At 39.5% G+C, this 16,795-nt stretch overlaps 1 protein-coding gene and 1 pseudogene across 10 annotated transcripts in view; both read left to right on the top strand.

Annotated features, from left to right (window-relative positions):
* Nucleotides 1-16,795, top strand: part of GRAMD1C (GRAM domain containing 1C) — a 105,122-nt gene that overhangs the window by 68,817 nt on the left and 19,510 nt on the right. For 9 of the 10 annotated variants that reach the window (XR_012431695.1, XR_012431694.1, XM_005548110.5 and 6 more), the window contains one exon: nucleotides 2,781-2,918. The exons of the other annotated variant lie outside the window; for it this stretch is intronic. Coding sequence is in view for 7 of the 9 variants with exons in the window: in XM_005548110.5 (XP_005548167.3) it covers nucleotides 2,781-2,918 (138 nt within the window). In the remaining 2 variants the exon portion in view is untranslated. The remainder of the gene's footprint in view (nucleotides 1-2,780; nucleotides 2,919-16,795) is intronic. 10 annotated transcript variants of the gene reach the window in all.
* LOC123571678 (vacuolar protein sorting-associated protein 26A pseudogene) lies at nucleotides 6,617-7,645 on the top strand (annotated as a pseudogene).

Genomic DNA, 16,795 nt, shown 5'->3' with positions numbered 1-16,795 from the left:
TTAAGTAGGCATTTTAAGGACTCTTTTTCTTAAAATTGTAAGATCATTGCCATTGAAGTCAGTGTAGTGGGAGACGTTTGGAAAGATCAAGGGTAGCATAGCGACTGCTTTATTAGTGTCCTTACCATTCATGCTTTAGTATGCAGCAGGGCATGGATTAGTCATACACTGTTTACCTGAATTTAGGACTTTAGGAAGATCTCCTCTGGCCCCCAGTGGCCAAATAGGTAAGTAACACCAAAACCAGGATTTTTTTTTTTTTTCTTTCTCACCTGCTTCTTTTATAAGAATGGTCATTCCAAAGTAGTTTCAGCTGGATGTGTTGGCTCGCGCCTGTAATCCCAGCACTTTGGAAGGCCGAGCCAGGTGGGTCACATGAGGTCAGGAGTTCAAGACCAGTCTGGCCAATGTAATGAAAGCTCATCTCTACTAAAAATACAAAAATTAGCTGAGTGTGGTGGCACAAGCTTTTAATCCCAAGAGTGAGACTGTGTCTCCAAAAAAAAAAAAAAAAAAAAAAAACACAACCAAAGAATCCTATAAAAGTAACATTGTAAGTTGCATAAAGGATAACAATAAAACTGATGAAAATTGTGCATATCTAGAAATAAAGAATAGTAGTGTATAGATTCTTTATTGCACATGAACTCTGATCACACTTTGCTCCTTGCAAAGGCTATTTGGCTTTACAGCAGTGAGAAGGTATATGTAACATTCAGACCTCTGTTTGGGGAGTTTTATTTAAAGTGTATGGTGATTTTTTTCTTATTAGATTATCATTAGATAACAAATCAAGTGCTCCTACTGGTTTCCCTAAGCACGTTCCAAAATATTGGACTTGTCATATGTATTTAATGGGTAAAATAATGAATCTATTTTTTTACTTTTTTAAAGTTGTTAAGTTATGAAGACGGTTGAAGTCAATGAACTGAAGTGACAATTGAAAAGGTCACAAAAAGTAAACCATCCCAGGAGATTGGGGACGTGTGTATGGGTTTAGAGGGAGTGAGGGAGATTGCAGATCACTTTAAACCAAACATCATTTTATTTAGTGATAGTATGTTGATCTACTATAGTGAGCAGGAGAAAGATAACAAGTCAATAAACCAATAAAAGTATAACTACAAGTCAGGATAGGTTCTGTGAAGGAAATGAACAAGATCAACAGAATCACCTTTAGTTGTTTTCTTCCTTTGTGAATATTTGAATTATTTTTACAATGAACATATAATACTTCTATGTCAGAAAAAGCTGTTTCCCAGGCCCAATTGGAAAGTTATCTCACAAAGCTTAGCAAAATTTCCTAGTTTTGTGATTCATTTCTACGCTGAAGGAGCCATTATTTGAAATTGCAGTAAATAGTTTTTGCCTACATAGAGTATTGTTGAAGGGAGAAGCAAATCAATATCTATCTGATATCCATAAGTCCTTTATGCCTGGAGCAAAATAGGGAGACACAAATCATTCAATGGAGGATAAATAGCAGTAGCTGGGGATGAAGCCAGAGCTGGAAGAGTTTTTCTGATTCATAGACTATTGCCCTTTGATTTCACCTGACTAATATTGACAGATGCTTTACCCAGATCATTCTTAGAGCTTGATTTCTGAAACATGGGGAGCTTTTGTGGCAATTTTTATTCTGTATCAATGGGGCATAATCCTTGAAATAATAGTAAATGATCCTGGTCCTGAAATCATTATAATTTCATATTGGATTGCTTTATGCTACTTCCTCTATTATGCCAGGCTTCTGTTCCTAGGTATTTTTTTTTTCTTTTCTGTTTGGTTCTTCTAAGTTAAATTCCTTCTGGCAGTATAAAATAGATGTTAAGTTTGTGTGCTCTGGAGCTGGAGTGGGTTCAAATTCCAGGTCAGTCACTCACTAGCCATGGAGCCTTGGCAATTATTTCTGTGATTCTGTTTTCTCATCTGGAAATAATGATGATAACTACCACTTATCTCATAGAATTGCAGAGAGGATGAGTCAATACTTGTAAGGTATGTAGCACAATGTCTAACATATAGTAAGCACTATGTAAGTATGGGGTATTTTATATAATATTTCCAGGGCATATGAGAATAGGTGAGCAAGATATTGCTTCTTCATTTGTCACTAGTAGTTTTCAACATCATTATGATTATCAAATTCCCAGAAAAAAATGTAAGATTTCATTGGGCATTATTTAGCTTTGATGAATACTTTTCAGAAGGATTTCTTAGTTCTTTTAATGTGTCGTGTTGAGAATAGGTTGTGATTATAGTCATTCTTGTCTTTGGGTAGTGAACATTAAGTCAAGTTGAAACATTATTCAGGCTGATAAGCTAAGTGCAGCAGATATTATAGCCATTGATAACTTAATATTTACTGAGTGAGCATTCAGAGGTAGAAGTTGCTAATTTCTATGGTAGATACTATCTTATGTGTCTGTATATTGTCTTTGTCCCTTTTGAAATATTCTTTTGAGTATTATGGCCATTTGGTATCATTCAAGTTAAATACTTCTGTATCTTTTGGGTTTTGACAGTTGAAATATTGATTATATGTAGTTTAGTTAACTATATATTGTTATGCATAGTTATAGGTCGTACATATGTATATATTTAATTCCTATTTGGAGTTTTAATAGTGTTCTGGAATGTTCTCCTCATTGTAATCATATTTAAAAATGATTTTATGCCCAAAATAAAACAATACAAAGAAAACCCCACAAAACTCCCTAAAGCGTTAAAATAATCTTTCTTTATTTCTTCTCTTTTGGTTTGTGTTTCTGTTTTTCCAGAAAATGTTTCTGAGAAAGATCTTCATGGAAGACTTTTTATCAACCGTGTTTTTCATATCAGTGCTGACAGAATGTTTGAATTGCTTTTTACCAGTTCACGCTTTATGCAGAAGTTTGCCAGTTCTAGAAATATAATAGGTTAGTCCTTGTGTTCTTACCTAATGATAAATTTGGGAGAATGCTATTATTCTTAGAAGGTTGAGCCTATATAAACTGATTTATGTTGTGAGGAGGAAGAATTAGACATGCTTTGATTTTATTTTGGCAGTATATAAACTGGTATTCAAATATTTGGTTAAATTCACATGTGAACAGTATAATAATTTAATTAGGCAATGCTTCCAACAAGTAAGTTCAGACCTCTTGAAAACTAAAAGTATATTTATTCATTAAGGTACCAATTCAATTAGGTTGAACTCAATTCAAAATGGTTTCATGTGAAATAACTGAATTTTGGTGGAGTGTAAATTGCAGCACCCACTTTGCCAAAAAGCTTGTCAGTAACTACTAAAGGTATGAATTCTCTGTGACTCAGCAGTTCCACTCCTAGGTATACATTCTTCAGAAATGGGTACATTTGTACTCTGAATGATGTGCTACAGTGTTCATAGCAACATTATTTATGATGGTCCCAAACTCAAAACAGTTCAGGTGGCCATGAGTAATAAAATGGATGAATAGATTGTGTGTATTCCCACAAAAGAATCCTATATAACAATGAAAAAAATACAAAGTACTGATACTTGTAACAATATGAGTAGACCTCACAGATAACAATGTTGAGCAAAAGAAGCCAGATATAAAAGAGTACATGCTACCTAATTTCTTTATATAAAGATAAAAACCAGGCCAAACAAATTTATGGACATAAAGTCAGCATAGTAGTTACTGTTGTGGAGAGTCAGGTAAGTAAAGACTGGGAGGGAGCTTTTGGGATGCTCGTATACGTTCTATATCCTGATCGGAGTGGTGGTACATGTATGTATTCCCTTTGTGAAAATCATGGAGCTATACACTTGAGACTGCAGTATCTATGGACTACGTCAAAGATAATATATTTTTAAAAGTTCCACCTAAGAAGTTGGTTAAATTTCTTAATTAGAAATTAATGGTTAAATCCTCATAAGAAGAATTTCATTGATTATGTGTTAAAAAGTTTTATTTTGGGACTGGGTATGGTGGCTCATGCCTATAATCCCAGCACTTTGGGAGGTTGAGGTGGGTGAATTGCTCGAGCCTAGGAGTTTGAGACCAGCCTGGACCCGTCTGTACCAAAAAATACAAAAATTAGCTGGGCATGGTGGTACACACCTATAGTCTCAGCTACTTGGGAGGCTGAGGTGGGAGGATCTCCTGAGCCTGGGAGTTGGAGGTTGCAGTGAGCTGAGATTGTGCCACTGCACTCCAGCCTGGGTGATAGATTGAGACTGTCTCAAAATAAATAAATGAATAAATAAATAAATAAATAAATGTAAGTTTTATTTTGGTAAACATCTCAAATAAGCTTATAGTTAGTTTGCAACTGAATTTATCCTAAATATTTTAGATATTTTATTAACTTTGGGAGCACATGATTTAGCCTGCTACATAAAATTAGAATTCAGCAGCAGCAGCAGAGATTCAGATAAGGTGAGTCATTTGACATAGTCAAAGAGAAAGTTGTTCTATAGTCAATTTTATTTATTTATTTATTTGAGACAGAGTTTTGCTCTGTCACCCACACCCAAGCTGGAGTGAAGAGGTGCAATCTCGGCTCACTGCAATCTCTGCCTCCCAGGTTCAAGCGATTCTTGTGCCGCAGTCTCCTGAGTAGCTGGGATTACAGCCATGCGTCACTATGCCTGGATAATTTTTGTATTTTTTTTAGTAGAGGGGTTTTGCCGTGTTGGCCATGCTGGTCTCAAACTCCTGGGCTCAAGCAATCTGTCCCCCTCAGCCTCCCAAAGTACTAGGATTACAGGAATGAGCCACTGCGCCTAGCCGCAATTTAGTTTATAATCTAAGTATTTTATTAACCATTAGATATTATTCCTTTATTTGAAACTTTTATGTAAACGTGTATATATATATACATTTTTTTTTTTTTTTTTTTTTTTTTTTTGAGACAGGGTCTCGCTCTCTCACCCAGGCTGGAGTGCTATGGTGCAATCTCGGCTCACTGCAACCTCCGCCTCCTGGGCTCAAGTGATTCTTGTGCTTCAGCCTCTGGAGTAGCTGGGATTACTGGCATGCACCAACATGCTTGGCATTTTTTTTTTTTTTTTTTTTTTTTTTTGTGGTAGAGACAGGGTCTTGCTGTGTTGCTCCAGGCCAATCTCAAATTCCGGAGCTCAGGTGATCCACCCGCCTTGGCCTCCCAAAGAGCTGGGATTATGGGCGTGAGCCACCATGCCTGGCCTACATGTAATTATGTATTCGTAGATGATATTGTTATGAATACTAGGAACCAAAATCAATTTTGTTCTTATTATTGATGGTAGAGTAGCAAAGAGATTGCTATCAATAGCTATTGTCTTGTGATTATGAGTTTTATAATAAAAAAATATTTTTTCTGTTCTTCCAGTTTTGAAAATGTGGGATGCCTGAGATACAAATCTTCCTCTTTACTCAGTAGCTAATATTTAACTTATTATATTTCTTCTGAATCTATTTTGTATTTTCTTGTGACTCATTTCTACCTAGAGAACTTGGTATTTCAGAAGAACTGGATACATTATTTCCCTTTATCTTCTGAGAGGATGCCTGTTAATGTTGCACTGCCATTTTTATGGCTGAAAAGACCTAGGAGGAATTAGGACATTGTTCTATGCTGGTGATAAATGAAGTTTGTTTTCTGAAACACAACTGCATTTGTTTTCTGATATATCTGGCTTCAATATCAATGATTATATTGACTGTCTGATGTTATAAATGGCTTTGCAAAGCAAAGGCTTCCAGCTAATTCTAAATCTAAACAGTTATAAGTATGTTGCTGACTAGACCTAGAATTAGTCAGAAGCTTTATTACAAAAGAGAATCTGATCATGACTGCAAAGCATACTGCTCTCCTCTGACTTGCTACCTGGTAATCAAAGTTGTAGTATTTCTTTCTTTCTTTCTTTTTTTGAGACAGGGTCTCGCTCTGTTGCCCAGGCTGGAGTGCAGTGGTGCAATCACAGTTCACTGTAGCCTCTACCTCCTGGGCTCAAGTGATCCTCCTACCTCAGCCTCAGTAGTTGGGACCACAGGTGTGCACCACAATGCCTGGCCAATTTTAAAACATTTTTAATAGAGATAAGCATCTCCCTATGTTGCCCAGGCTGGTCTTGAACTTGTGGCCTTAAATGATCCTCCCACATCAGCCTCCCAAAGTGGGGCAAGTGTGAGCTACCACACCTGGGCTGGTATTTCTTGAGATCGAGTTTTAAAGGCTTCTTTTTAAAAATAGTAAGAATTTAATGATTTTTAAAAATAATCAATTATTTGTGGATTAAATCTAATTCTAGCACTCAAATGACCACCACTGGATCCAAATTTTCCAAATTGGGGGTGCTGAGCAGAGGGAGCTGGGGCTGAGAGTTCTCCTGAGTGAAGAGGAGTAAAGTAGGGGGGATGTGGCTGCAGTGCTGACAATGAGTTTTCTTGAAGGCTTTTTTTGGTCCAATTTGTGAGATCAATATTGTCTTTAATGATGGGGAAGCCAGGAAAATGACAGAAATGAAAACTGAAAATGGCAAAGTAGAAAAACACTATCTCTTTATAATGGAGGATCTGTTTCAGGAAAGGTAAATGTAGCCTTTATGCAACCTGGATAGAGGCTGGAGCACGAAGGAATTAGAATTGAATTTATAGGTCAAATGGAACTTTTCAATGACAAGAGTAATGCTCATGAATTTATAAACCTAATGCAAGAACTAGCCTCACCTGGAGAACTGACTCAGAGAAGAAGTTATGATTCTGAATTTATGCAAATGTTTGCTGGAGGTATTTTCTTAAAGTGACAATAGTAAGAACACTGACAGATTTAGTAAAAGAATATGATCTTACTGTTCACCAGCTTGCCACCTGTCCTGATGTTAACAATTGTATTAAGATAGAAGTGGGCATTGAGGCCGGGCGCCGTGGCTCAGGCCTGTAATCCCAGCACTTTGGGAGGCGGAGGCGGACGGATCACGAGGTCAGGAGATTGAGACCGTCCTGGTCTCCACTTAACTCCGTCTCCACTAAAAATACAAAAAATTAGCCGGGCTTGGTGCCGGGCGTCTGTAGTCCCAGCTACTGGCTGAGGCAGGAGAATGGCGTGAAGCCGGAAGGTGGCGCTTGCAGTGAGCCGAGATCGCACCACTGCACTCCAGCCTGGGCGACAGAGTGAAACTCTGTCTCCAAAAAAAAAAAAAAAAAAGTGGGCATTGAAGATTGTCTACATATATAATTTGAATATAATAAATCAAGGTATCATTTAAAGCATGTAATAGTCGGAAAAATTTACTTCTTAGTAGTAAGAACAAATATACAACATATGGAGTTACAACTGATCAAAAAAGAGATCACAGGAATTGGACCCAGTACCACAGCAGAAACAGAAACAATCACCAATATGAAATAATGGATGGTGCACCAGTAAAAGGTGAATCAATTCCAATGAGACTATTTTTAGTGGGATATGACCCTACTCCAACAATCAGAGAGATGTGAATAAAAAATTTTCAGTAAGGTACTTTTTGAATTTAGTTTTTGTTGATGAGGAAGACTGAAGGTACTTCAAACAGCAGGAGATCATTTTATGAAGAAAAGCTCCTGAAAAACTGAGGAAACAGAGAAAAAACTTTCATCAGTGATTTGAATCTCCAGAATCACAGGCATCTGCCGAACAGCCTGAAATGTGAACTGAATAGGAGACAAAAAAAAAAAGGCAAAAAATTCCTGTAACCATTGAGTTAGGTTCAGCAGGTTGAAGATGGTTGCAGCTGTAGAGGGGAGAAAGACCAAAACTCCATATATATTAGTCTTCCTTTATCTTACGGTGCTGCATTTATTTTATGGTATAATGAAATGTTTTTCATGTATATACCTTTTAAAAAGTGCTCTCTTTGAAACACTGGAACTTTCTTAAACTGCCTTTTTTTACTTCACACTTTGATTTGATGATAAGCACTCAAATATGCATCAGCATAAACATTAAACATTTTCATGTGAGAAAAATAAAAGTAGGGAGTCTTTTAAAAAATTTTTTTTGAGACGGAGCCTCGCTCTTGTTGCCCAGGGTGGAGTGCAATGTCGCGATCTCGGCTCATTGCAACCTCCACCTCCCGGGTTCAAGTGAGTCTCCTGCTTCAGCCTCCCATGTAGCTAGGATTACAGGTGCCCGCCATCACGCCCAGCTAATTTTGTTTTTGTATTTTTAATAGAGATGGGATTTCACCATGTTGCCCAGGCTGGTCTCGAACTGCTGACCTCAGGTGATCCACCTGCCTGGGCCTCCCAAGGTGCTGGGATTACAGTGTGAGCCACCGCGCCTGGCCAAAATTAGGGGGTCTTTTAAATCTGTGTTCTTTTAAATCATTGTTTACAGTTACATGACACTACTTTTTAAATGTTTTTGATCTTTTAGTTTCAGGGGTACATGTACACATTTGTTATACAGGTAAATTGTGTGTCATGGGAGTTTGGTGTACAGATTAATTTGTGACCCAGGTAATAAGCATGGTACCCAATAGGTAGTTTTCAGTCCTTACCCTCCTTCCACCTCCACCCTCAAGTAGGCCCCAGTGTCTACTGTTGTTCCCTTCTTTGTGGCCATGTGTACTCAATGTTTATCTCCCACTTGTAAGTGAAAACATGGGTATTTAGTTTTCTGTTCCTGCAGTAGTTCGCTCAGGATAATGGCCTCCAGCTCCATACATGTTGCTACAAAGGGCATGGCCTTGTTCTTTTTTATGACTGCATACTATCCCATGGTGTATATGTACCATGTTTTCTTTATCCAGTCTACCATTGATGGGCATCTAGGTTGATTGCATGTCTTTACTATTGTGAATAGTGGTGTGATGAACATTCTTGTGCATTGCATGTCTTTACTGTTGTGAATAGTGCTGTGATTAATATACTTGTGCATGTGTCTTTATGGTAGAACAATTTATATTCCTGTGGTTAGATACCCAGTAATGGGATTCTCAGGTCAAATGGTAGTTCTGTTTTAAGTTCTTTGAGAAATTGCCAAACTGCTTTCCACAATGGCTGAACTAACTTACACTCCCAGCAGCAGTGTATAAGCATTCCATTTTCTCTGCAACCTCACAGCTGTTATTTTTTGACTTTTTAATAATAGCCATTCTGTCTGGTGTGAGATAGTATCTCACTGTGGTTTGATATGCATTTCTCTAGTGATTAGGGATGTTGAGCATTTTTTCATATGCTTGCTGGCCAGATGTATGTCTTCTTTTGAAAAGCGTCTGTTCATATCCCTTGCCTACTTTTTTATTGGGTTGTTTTTTTTTTTTGCTTATTAATTTCTTTAAGTTCCTTATAGATTCTGGATGTTAGAGCATTTTCAGACACATAGTTTGTAAATATTTTCTCCCATTCTGTAGGTTGTCTGTTTACTCTGTTGGTAGTTTCTTTTGCTTTGCAGATACTGTTTAGTTTAATTATGCCCCATTTGTCAATTTTTTGTTGTTGCAATTGCTTTTGATGTCTTCATCATGAAATCTTTGCTAGGGCTTATGTCCAGAATGGTATTTTCCAAATTTTCTTTCTTTTTTTTTTTTTTTCTTTTTCGAGACAGGGTCTCACTGTGTCACCCAGGCTGGAGTGCAGTGGTGCAAACATAGCTTACTGCAGCCTCAACCTCCTAGACTCAAGCAATTCTCCTGCCTCAGCCCCCCAAGTAGCTGGGACTATAGGTGCACACTACTACACCTGGATAATTTATGTATTTTTTTGTAGAGATGAGGTTTCACCATCTCGCCCAGGCTGGTCTTGAACTCCTGAGCTCAAGTGATCCGCCTGCCTCAGCCTCCTAGACGGCTGAGATTACAGGCGTGAACCACCGTGCCCGGTCATTCCTATATTTTCTTCAAGGGTTTTATAGTTTTAAGTTTTATATTTAAGTCTTTAATCCATCTTGAACTGATTTTTATATATGGTGTAAGGAAGGGGGCCAGTTTCAATCTTCTGCATATGGCTAGCCAGTGATTCCAGCACCATTTATTGAATAGGGAGTCATTCTCCCATTGCTTTTTTTTGTCAACTTTGTCGATGACCAGATGGTTGTAGGTGTGTGGCTTTATTTCTGGGCTCTCTGTTCTGTTCCATTGGTCTATGTGTCTGTTTTCATACCAGTACCATGCTGTTTTGGTTCCAGTTGTCTTATAGTATAGCTTGAAGTTGGGTATTGTGATGCCTCCAGCTTTGTTCTTTTTGCTTAGGATTACTTTGGCTATTGGGCTCTTTTTTGGTTCCATACGATTTTTAGAAAAGTTTTTTCCTAATTCTGTGAAGAATGTCATTGGTAGTTTGATAGGAATAGCACTGAATCTGTAAAATGCTTTGGGCAGTATGAACATTTTAACAATATTGATTCTTCCTATCAGGAGCATGGAATGTTTTTCCATTTGTGTCATCTCTGATTTATTTGAGCAATATTTTATAATTCTTGTTGTAGAGATCTTTCACCTTCCTGGTTAACCGTATTTCTAGGTATTTTACTTTTTTTTTCTTTTGCTATAATGAATGGGATTGTGGTCTCGACTTGGCACTCAGCTTGGATGTTGTTGGGTATAGAAAACCACTGATTTTTGTATATTGATTTTTGTATCCTGAAATTTTGCCGAAGTTGCTCATCAGATCTAGGAGCTTTTGGGCAGACTGTGGGGTTTTCTAGGTATAAAAATCATATCTTCTGCAAATAGATACAGTTTGATTTCCTGTTTGGATGCCTTTTATTTCTTTCCGTTGCCTGATTGTTCTGGTCAGGACCTCCAGTACTATGTTGAATAGAAGTGATGAGAGTGGGCATCTTTGTCTCGTTCCAGTTCTCAAGGGGAATTCTTCCAGCTTTTGCCCATTCAGTATGATGCTGGCTGTGGGGTTTGTCATAGGTGGCTCTTATTATTTTGAGGTATGTTCCTTCAGTGCCTGGTTTGTTGAGGGTTTTTAACATGAACAGATGTTGAATTGTATTGAAAGCCTTTTCTGCATCTACTGAGATGATCACATGGTTTTTGTTTTTAGTTCTGTTTATGTGATGAATCACACTTACTGATTTGCGTATGTTGAACCAATCTTGCATCCTAGGGATATAGCCTACTTGATTGTGGCGAATTCACTTTTTGATGTGCTGCTGGATTCAGTTTGCTAGTATTTTGTTGAGGATTTTTGCATCAATGCTCATCAAACATATTGGCCTCAGGTTTTCTTTTTGTGTTGTTTCTCTGCCAGGTTTTGGTATCTGAATGATGCTGGCCTCATAGAATGAGTTAGGGAGAAGTTCCTCCTCCTCAATTTTTTTTTGAATAGTTTCAGTAGGAATGGTACCAACTCTTCTTTACATGTCTGGTAGAATTTGGCTGTGAATCCATCTGGTCCTGGGCTTTTTTTGGTTGATGGGCTTTTAATCACTGGTTCAATTTTGGAACTCATTCTTGGTCTGTATGGGGTTTTAATTTCTTCCTGGCTCAATCTTGGGAGGTTCTATATTTCCAGAAATTTATCCATTTCTTCTAGGTTTTCTAGTTTTTGTGCATAGAGGTGTTCATAATAGTCTCTGGGTGTTGCTTTTTTTTTTTTTTTTTTAAATTTCTGTGGGGTCGGTGGTAATGTTCCCTTTGTCATTTCTGATTGTGTTTATTTGGATCTTCTCTTTTAAATTAGTCTAGCTAGTAGTCTATTAATCTTATTTATTCTTTCAAGAGCCAACTTATGATTTCATGATTTCATTGATCTTTTGTACGGTTTTTCACTTCTCAATTTCATTCTATTTAGCTCGGATTTTGGTTATTTCCTGTCTTCTGCTAGCTTTGGGGTTGATTTGCTCTGGTTTTTCTAGTTCCTCTAGGTATGATGTTAGCTTGTTCTTTCTAGATCTTTCTAACTGTTTCATGTGGGTGTTTTGCACTGTAAACTTTTAACCCTGCTTTAGCTGTGTCCCAGAGATTCTGGTATTTTCTGTCTTTGTTCTCATTAGTTTCAAAGAATTTCCTGAGTTCTGCCTTAATTTCATTGTTTACTCAGAAGTCATCAGGAGCAGGTTGTTTAATTTCCATGTAATTGTATGATTTTTAGTGATCTTCTTAGTATTGATTTCTATTGTTTTTGTGCTGTGGTCCAAGAGTGTGGTTAATATAATTTTTGGTTTTTTATATTTGCTGAGAATTGTTTAATGGCTGATTGTGTGGTCAGTTTTTAAAGTATGTGCCAGGTGCAAATGAGAAGAATGTATAATCTGCTGTTTTGGGGTGGAGAGCTCTGTAGATGTCTGTTAGGTCCATTTGGTTAAGTGTCAAGTTCAGGTCACAACTATCTTTGTTAGTTTTCTGCCTCAGTGATCTGTCTAATACTGTTAATGGGGTGTTGAAGCCTCCCACTATTATTGTGTGGTTATTTAAGTCTCTTTGTAGGTCTCTAAGAACTTGTTTCATGAGTCTGGATGCTCCTGTGTTGATTGCATACATACTTGGGATAGTTAAATCTTCATGTTGAATTGAACCCTTTACCTTTATGTAATGCTCTTATTTGTCTTTTTAAATCATTGTTGGCTTAAGGTCTGTTTTGTCTGACATTAGAATAGCAATCTCTGCTTTTTTTATTTTTCATTTGCTTGCCAGAGTTTTCTCCACCCCTTTACATTGAGCCTATGGATGCCGTTGCATGTGAGATGGGTCTATAAAGACAGCATACAGTTGGCTGGGCACGGTGGTTGCCGCCTGTAATCCTAGCACATTGGGAGGCCTAGGCAGGCAGATCTCGAGGTCAGGAGATCGAGACCATCCTGGCTAACATGGTGAAAATCCATCTCTACTAAAAATACAAAAAATTAGCTGGGCATGGTGGCGCCTGCCTGTAGTCCCAGCTACTCAGGAGGCTGAGACAGGAGAATTGCTTGAACCCAGGAGCTGAGATCACGCCACTGCACTCCAACCTGGGTGACAGAGCAAGACTGTGTCTCAAAACAAAACAAAACAAAAAAACAGCATACGGTTGGGTCTTATTTATCCAACTTTCTGCTGCCTTTTAATTGGGGCATTAAGCCCGTTAATATTGATATATGTGGATTTGATCCTGTCGTTGTGTTGTTTAGCTGGTTATTTTGCAGACTTGATTGTGTAGTTGCTTTATAGTGTCAGTGGTCTATGTACTTAAGTGTGTTTTTGTGGCGGCTGCTAACAGTCTTTCATTTCCATGTTTAGTAGCACCTTAAAGACCTCTTGTAAGGCAGGTAACAAATTCCCTTAGCATTTGCTTGTCTGAAAATGATCTTATTTCTCCTTCACTTATGAAACTTAGTTTGGCTGGATATGAAATTCTTGGTCTTAGTTTCTTTAAGAATGCTGGATATAGGCCCTCAAGCCCTCAAATATAGAGTTTCTGCTGAAAGGTCCTCTGTTGGCCTGATGGAGTTCCCTTTGCAGGTGGCCTGCCCCTTCTCTCTAGCTGCCTTTAATATTTTTTGTTTCACGTTGATCTTAGAGAATCTGATGACTAGGTGTCTTGGGGATGGTTGTCTTGTATGTATCTTATAGGGGTTCTCTGCATTTCCTGAATTTGAATATTGGCCTGTCTAGTGAGGTTGGGGATGTTTTTGTGGATGATATTTTCAAATATGTTTTCCAAGTTGCTTGTTCTCTATCCCTGTCTTACAGGGATGCCAGTGAGGCATAGATTTGGTCTCTTTACATAATCCCATATTCCTCAGAGGTTTTGTTCTTTTTTATTCTTTTTTCTTTGTCTCAGTTAATTTGGAGAACCAGCCCTGTGAGATTCTTTTCTCAGCTTGGTCTATTCTGCTGTTAATAACTTGCAATTTGTATTATGAAATTCTTAGAGTGAGTTTTTCAGTGCTATCAGATCAGTTTGATTCTTTCTTAAAGTGGCCATTTTGTCTTTTAGCTCTTGTACCATTTTATTGTATTCCTTAGATTTCTTGGATTGGGTTTTGAGTTTCTCCTGAATTTCAATGATTTTCATTCCTATCTATATTCTGAATTCTACGTCTGTAATTTCAGCCTGGTTAAGAACCGTTGCTGGGGAACTAGTATAATTGTTTGGAGGTAGGAAGACACGCCAACTTTTTGAGTTGCCAGAGTTCTTGCACTGGTTCTTTCTCATCTGTATGGACTGATGTTCCTTTAATCTTTGAAGCTGCTGTCTTTTGGATGGGTTTTTTTTCTTTGATGCCCATGGGGGTTTGATTGTGGAATAAGGTGGGTTCAGTTGACTGTCTTCACTTCTGGAAGATTTCAGGGGGCCCAGGCCCAGCTCAGAACTCCTGGACTGTGTGCTCTAACTGTGGGGGGCTAGAGTTAGAGCACATAATTTTGTGTGTCCCCAGCTTTGTTCTCTGGCCCTTCGACATTAGAAATCTGTTGCACTGGAGGGGTGAAGGTGTTCCTGGTTCACTGGCCACAATACTCCAATGGGGTTGCTGGCCAAAGCAATTCACTGGGGTGATGGCAGTGGGATCTGTGCTGCTCATGAATGCCAGCAGCTATGATGGCATGGTGGGGTGCTTGTGCCATTGACTGGGGCAGGGGTGCTGGTGGGAGCCCTTTGTTTTCACAGGTGTCACCTTTGTTTTCACAGGTATTGTATACTGGCAAAATATTTTGGTGTTGTGTTTTGGGCTGTGATCTAGTAGGTAGTGTTTAAGAGTATTAGCTGGCAGGCTCTTAACGCTGCAGCACAACTCATTTGTGTTTTGGCATGGTTGGTAGTAGTGCTCTGGGGTGAAAAGGGAAAGTGATGACCCCCTACCCTAGTCGGCTCTTGGGCCTTGGAGGAGCCCCCTTTGACTGGCTCTGAGTCACATTTCTTTTGTTGGGTGTTTTGAATCACGGGGCTCTTTTAAGCAGAGGCCATGGTTGGCAGACAGGCCATATGCTTGCCAGGTCAACCCTGCAGCAAGAATTACACTCTGCCCCTCTACTGCCTTGCATACCTGGGCATCTCACCTCTCTCAGTGATCTGAAAGGGAGGGCTTCTCCCTCCTTGGGCATCACTCAGGTCTGCACGTCCTACTCAGCTAAGAGCTGTGGGACTGGATGTGGTCACCTAGTCTGCTGTCTAGATACTTCCTAGGGGAACACGGGGTTGTGCCTGCCCCCATAGTTGGGGCAGAAGGGAGACCACTGGGCTGGACACTCTAGCAGGCATGGCCTGTTTGGCTACCAGCAGCAGGGGTGGGTGGGAGTCACCTACCCTGCTGTCAGGGTGTTTCCTGGGGCAACAGGAAGCTGTGGCTGCCAGCTGATTTCAGGCAGCAGTGGGACTGTTGGGCTGAAGGCTAGCACCAAGTCTTGTATGGCAAGGCAGAGTGCAATAATCTTACTGCTCCCAGGCAGGACCGTGGCCTCTACTGGGGATATGGTACTGGTGTCATTCTGTTCCAGAGTCCAAGGCTTATAGAGATCCCCATGGACTTGAGAGTGGTCACTGCAGAAACTCTGGGGTGGCTCTCTGCCTCAGTTTAGAAGCGTGGGGTGGGGCCAGGGGAACCAGGGGAATTCTCCCAATCCTAGTCTTGCACAGGTCCCTGTGTACAGTCCTCCAGGGAACTCTCACTCACTCATCCTTTTCCATATTGAGGAGCTTTTCCTGGCTCCATGCTTGTTGTGGGAAGTCAGGGACCCCAAACAGAGGGACCGGCTGGAGCTGTGACAGAGGAACATAAATTGTGAAGATTTCATGGACATCTATCAGTTCCCCAAATTAATACTTTTATAATTTCTTATGCCTGTCTTTACTACAATCTCTGAACATAAATTGTGAAGATTTCATGGACATTTATCAGTTCCCAAATAATACTCATAATTTCTTATGCCTGTCTTTAATCTCTCAATCCTGTTATCTTTGTAAGCTGATAATGCACATCACCTCAGGACCACTGTTGTACAAATTGATTGTAAAACGTGTGTTTGAACAATATGAAATCAGTGCACGTTGAAAAAGAACAGAATAACAGTGATTTTCAGGGAACAAGGGAAGACAACCATAAGGTCTGAGTGCCTGTGGGGTCGGGCAGAATGGAGCCATATTTTTCTTCTTGCAGAGAGCCTATAAACGGATGTGCAAATAGGGAAGATATCGCTGAATTCTTTTCCTAGCAAGGAATATTAATAATTAAGACACTGGGAAAGGAATGCATTCCTGGGGGGAGGTCTATAAATGGCTGCTCTGGGAGTGTCTGTCTGATGCGGTTGAGGTAAGGACTGAAATATGCTTTGGTCTCCTGCAGTATCCCCAGGCTTATTAGGTGGGGAAGAAACCCTACCCTGGTAAATTTGAGGTCAGACCGGTTCTGTGCTCTTGAACTCTGTTTTCTGTTGTTTAAGATGTTTCTCAAGACAATACGTGCACAGCTGAACATAGACCCTTATCAGGAGTTTTTGATTTCGCCCTTTGCCTTGTGACCTTTGCTTTGCCCTTTGCCTTGTGATCTTTACTGGTCTCGGAAGCATGTGATCTTTGTTCTCCTTTTTGCCCTTTGAAGCATGTGATCTTTGTGACCTACTCCCTGTTTGTACACTCCCTCCCCTTTTAAAGTCCTTAATAAAAACCTGCTGTTTTTGCGGCTCAGGTGGGCCTCATGATCCTACCGATATGTAATGTCTCCCCCGGAGGCCCAGCTGTAAAATTCTTCTCTTTGTACTCTTTCTCATTATTTCTCAGCTGGCTGACACTTAGGTAAAATAGAAAGAACCTATGTTGAAATATTGGGGGTGGGTTCCCCCAATATGCACTGATCCCAGAGGAGCTGCTGCCCAGCTTTGCTCCTCTCTGCCCTCTGTGTCCCCTTGCTGCCTGGATGAATTCTGACATGG

This window comes from Macaca fascicularis, chromosome 2 (genome assembly GCF_037993035.2).
Source record: "Macaca fascicularis isolate 582-1 chromosome 2, T2T-MFA8v1.1".
NCBI lineage: Eukaryota > Metazoa > Chordata > Mammalia > Primates > Cercopithecidae > Macaca > Macaca fascicularis.
This window is presented reverse-complemented; position numbering and strand designations above follow the sequence as displayed.